At 35.2% G+C, this 4949-nt stretch overlaps 1 protein-coding gene across 1 annotated transcript; it reads right to left on the bottom strand.

Moving 5' to 3' along the window:
- Positions 1-1997: 1997 nt before the first annotated feature.
- On the bottom strand, positions 1998-3170 carry LOC115239023. The gene is made up of 2 exons (XM_029813310.1): positions 2403-3170; positions 1998-2176 (listed from the first exon to the last, which is right to left on the bottom strand). The coding sequence occupies exons 1-2, from the start codon at positions 3025-3027 to the stop codon at positions 1998-2000; spliced, it is 804 nt and encodes a 267-aa protein (XP_029669170.1). The 5' UTR covers positions 3028-3170.
- Between the last annotated feature and the right edge of the window lie 1779 nt (positions 3171-4949).

Genomic DNA, 4949 nt, shown 5'->3' with positions numbered 1-4949 from the left:
TGATACAATTTTTAATATTAGAAATAATAATAAATAAATTTTGTAGCATAAATTTTTATAAGTTGGCGCAATATTTTTATCATATATCACATTATTTTTGTAGAAAATCAAAATAACTATTTTGTGAAACAATTTTTTAGTTTGAATGTGACAGTGTTTTTGTATTAAAATAATTAAAATAACACTATTTTGTATAAGAATCTTTTTATAGCAAGAGACGCTTATGCGCGTGCACTTGGCTTTTTTTTCACTTTTTTTTTAAAAAGGTAATTTTTTATTTGTATCTACGCCATTGTAGAATGACTGACATGAGATCGGTTTGTAATTTCGGCCCGGCGTTTAAATGATCATTTAATGATGTGCCGTTAGAAGTAACGCTCGATGCGTTAAAAACAACGCGAAGACGCGTAGTCGAGCTACTTTCCCGGATCACTCCATGGTGCGGGAGATAAACCTGTTGATCGATGTGATTCTGATCGGTAGGCGCGGGCCTCATATGCCCCAGCCGTTGATAATCAGACATGAATTCGTGATATTCTGTAGCGATTTCCGGTTTATCAAGAAATCTACGGAGTGACGAATTTAGCATTTTCTCCGCCCTAAGTTTTGAATTTCCGATGTCAATCGGAGGACCCCTTTTGAACGGTAGCCGCACGACATGCTCTTCACACTGCTTTTCTTGCGATGTGAGATGAGTTTGTCGTGGGAGTTCCTTGACCTCCCAAAACCGATGACACAGACACACAGAAACTATTAAATTTAAAATACAAGTATATTTTAAATTAAGTTTAAATATTTTAAAGATAAATTTTTTCGCAATTCCGATTTTTTATTTAGAGTTTTTAGTAGCATCTCACAAGATATAAGAAACTCTCCAATATTGCAAGAAATATCGAGATATTTTTAATCATTTTTGTCCATTATCATTTATAAAAACTAAATGGCGCATTTTATAATATTTTATATATAACACATACACATATAATATTCTAATAATATACCGTAAGCAGCTCTCATTGAGATATCCACTTTTAAAAAGGTGTGTTAAATCGATACTTGCAAGTATTGTTACCTCTTTTCCGCAATACTAATTGGTTATCTCGACGCTGCGTTGTGCATTACTTTAATAAAAGCCTGTCATAACTGAGCATTTGACATTTCAAATATCAAGTGTGTGTGTAATTTTTATTTAATTTATTTCGAAAAAACGGAGAATTAGAGTTAATATGTATAAATAATTATACATACATACACACAAAATAAATGGCGCGCGCTTATAGTGTTCTAGTTTTATAAAAAATATATGTCGCAATATTCTCAAAATATTTAAAATCTTTGTACAATTTAAAAACATTATTTATTATTTAAGTACACATTTAATTTATTCTAAATATATGACAGCTCTTAAACTAATTTTCTTTAATATTGGAGTACACTTGCATTATCAATCATTATAAAAAATATGCGTTAGCTAAGATATCAGAATATGTGTTTTAGGAACGTATATACATATAAAAAAGAATTAAATAAGGATTTGTAAATTCTACTTAAATATAATCCTCTGGATTTAAACAGAAGCCATATAAAAGCGATAATATTCTCTTATGTAAACGATAATAATTTACTTTTTATACATTTCGAATAAGCTCAAATTTCGTTGCTTATATTCGATCAATTAAAGAACTAATAATTGACAGTTCAGGGGAGGAAGAATTAAATAGGATAAATAATTTATCTCCGATAAAAATATTTAAGAATATATCATCTGTGTGCGTATGTAGTGTGCCGTTACACCATATTTTTTTGCACAGTTTGCAGCAATTTTTGGATTGTTTTTTTAATAAGTACTTTTTGCTAAAATCATAATTTTTTTTTACAGAAATCGATTTTGTTCGTCTCAGTATTAATAAGATAAAATATTATTCCCTAAACGTTTCTTACGAATATTTCATGGATATATTTTTTACTATCTTATACACTTTACACATATTTTCTTATCAAAAGGACAACAATTCTAAGAGGCATATAATTATTGTCGGTTTCCTGGGCGTCGATAATATTTCATGCAGTTTCTGCGTAGCTAAGTTGTTTTTTGGCGACATCGAGAGTTCTTGCATGTTTCTCTCGGGAAGTGCCGGCGGAATCTCTTCTTGCATGGGCACTCTAGTGTAACGGCCTGGGTAACAGTAAATTGCACAATTAAAAATTTCAACAAATAAATATATATATATATAATTTATTTATATTTTTTCTTTATTCAGAAATAGAGATCAATTTTTATTTATTTGTATATAGTATTTTTATTCAATATTCTTATATTATCCAATCTTATTAAAAAATCGACGAGAAAAGAAAAAAAGATTATTTTATTTTTAACAACAATTAAATAAAAGAAAAATCACCCTGCGGAGTGTTGATGTGCCGCGGTGCCGATTTGGCGTTGCTCCATTGCGGTCCGTCTTGATAATCCTGGTAGTCCTGGTCACCCGGTATAACCGCGTATCTACCGGCATTGCCACGGCACGTCCGCGTCTGCAACCCTCCTCGATCGTCTTGGTTGGTCGCCGGTGCGGAACGTTGTTGCACCTGCTGCTGTGGAATGAACTCGTACCTCGACGAGGCCCGGCGCGGTAACCGGTCTCTCTCGTTCTGCTCTTGCGTGTATTCGTATCGCGAAGACTGGGTGTAAGTCACGCGAGGCTCATCCACCGGAAGACTGGCGTATCTCCTGTGCGCGGAGGGGGCTCCGTTATCCTCCAGATAACAATAGCGGTCCCGCGATCCGCAAACGTTGTCCAGCGTCGTCTCCGGCGGTGCCTGGAAAGCCGGATTGCTCTGACCCGTGGCGTGCAATTGCAATTGCAACGGCGGCGGAGGCGGCGGTAAATCATCGCCTCCTTGAAACTGCTGCGGCGGAGGTGGCGGCAGGTCGTTGACATGATGATCGTCCGGGATGTATTCCGATTGACGGCAAAACGAGGGATTGGTGTAGCAATGCACCGGCGCTGGTTCGGATGCTTGCGACATGATTGCCGTTCGTGACTATCTCATCGAGCTTCGACGAAAGATAAAAGCGAATTTGCGATGTAATCTTCAACGATAAGCGTCGAGAAACTCGCAGATCGGTTGGTCAAGGAAAGGGAATTAGACTGATAAGTTTAAGTCTGATTGGAGCAAATGAATCTGGCATTGACTCGCGGAAAAGCAAATTGAGACTTAAACGATTAAGTCTGAGTTATTAACTAAATGAGCGCGCGTAATGAAGTTTGAAGGACTTTCTTTACGGACTTTCACTGGACTTCTATCCGGAATAAAACTCGTTTCTCGATTCATGTGTTATACAAAATGAAAATTGATAAACAATGTTTTGTTTGAGAGAATTTGTCAATAAAAATTCACTTGAATCTCTTGTGAATATAATCTTAGCAAAATTTACAAAAATTAATCACATTTTATCAGTCACAAATACATACATAAGAATTTCCAAACAAATATTCCAGATTAACACATTAATAGTATCATGATAAAATTTCAAAATTATGAAGATTTAAGGTCGATTGATAAGAATCACTATCGTGCTGCTAACGTAAACAGGAGATTGCCAAGTTTCCAATGCGAAGCTCACTATTTGTATCGGCGTCGAGGCAATTTCGTGTGTCAATCTGCAAAGTTTCTTACACATCTTTCCGCACAGATTTCGGATAATGTTCCGATACGTCGAAATTATTCTTTGATTTTGCAAAAGCGTCTTTTTCAACAATAAAATTACATTATCCCACGCAGAATGATTTTCTATCACGCAATTTCTTCGGCAAAGCACAGTCATAAAATAATCAAAAGTGTCTTAGATGACGCATTTAAAATTTAATGCAATTAATGCATTTTTAAATTTAAAGTGAATAATAGAATATTAAAATTGTAACTGTTAAATAATAAAATTGAGAATCAATTTTGTCTCATAATAGAATAGGTGACGTCCCAATAATATCCATTAACAATGCGCACTTTCGTTAACCATGCGATGTGTTCACGACGGTTGCCTTCAACGAACTGCCTCTCGCGGGTTCCCTTTAGCAGATGCGCAAAGGGCGTTTCTCCATGCGTTCCCTCGCGTATCTCTATATGCGCGGTTGCTCGTGGGGTTGTCACGGAGTTTCACGTAATACGGGCCCGCTGTCCCTTCGCGCGGGGTGGGGGCCCTTGAACTATAGTATATTTCGTCCAGAATTTTGACCGTTGCTTCTATGTCACAAAATTTTTTTGACGTAGTAATTTAAACTTTAAATGCCTGTTGAAGGATACGCTTGGCATCAAAGTAAATTGAGATTTCTATGTTTCAATATAAAAAATTTTTTTTTATGTGGAACCTATATTCATAATATTTACGAATATTAAATAAGTCTCTTTTTTGCTTTTTTTAAAACATTTTAAAAAATTATGTACAAGCAGAAAGAAACAACAAATAATTGTCCTATTAAAAAACTCTTAAAAAGCTACATCATTGAGGATAAACAACAAATTATAATGCACTTGTCAGTATTTTATATATTATTTGTCATAAGACTTAATTTTGTCATTTAAAGATTAGAAATTATCTTGCTTCGATTTCTATTTTTGGTAAATAAATTTTTTATTTTGTGATAAATTGCAAATTATATAATTTTGTGTTTAAATAAAATAAAAATTGCCTCTATAATCAGATGGACGCGAAGAACTCAGAATGAGGCTACCGTAGTAAATTTTCTGGGCAGCTGTCGCGACCGTTGAGACGCGTGCCCCGATAGTAACAGCTGCTCCAACACGAATGCATTTCGGTCGTTATCTTGCTCTCTCTCTTTCTCGTTATGCATTGAATATATTCCTCTTACACTCTTGCGAGTATCGGCACGTTAACGGCCGAAAAGTCACTTTAAATGAAAGGATCCGAAACGGCGCGCGTGGCCTACACG

This window comes from Formica exsecta, unplaced genomic scaffold (genome assembly GCF_003651465.1).
Source record: "Formica exsecta isolate Colony F162 unplaced genomic scaffold, ASM365146v1 scaffold363, whole genome shotgun sequence".
NCBI lineage: Eukaryota > Metazoa > Arthropoda > Insecta > Hymenoptera > Formicidae > Formica > Formica exsecta.
Note: the sequence above shows the minus strand (reverse complement) of the source record. Positions and strands in the feature narration are given on the sequence as shown.

What these genes read in the sequence shown, in the direction of transcription:
- LOC115239023 (XM_029813310.1), bottom strand. Translation starts at nt 3,027, where the DNA reads ATGTCGCAAGCATCCGAACCAGCGCCGGTGCATTGCTACACCAATCCC. An exon ending in GCACATCAACACTCCGCAGG is followed by an intron (nt 2,177 to 2,402) that starts GTGATTTTTCTT and finishes ACTGTTACCCAG; the next exon opens with GCCGTTACACTAGAGTGCCC.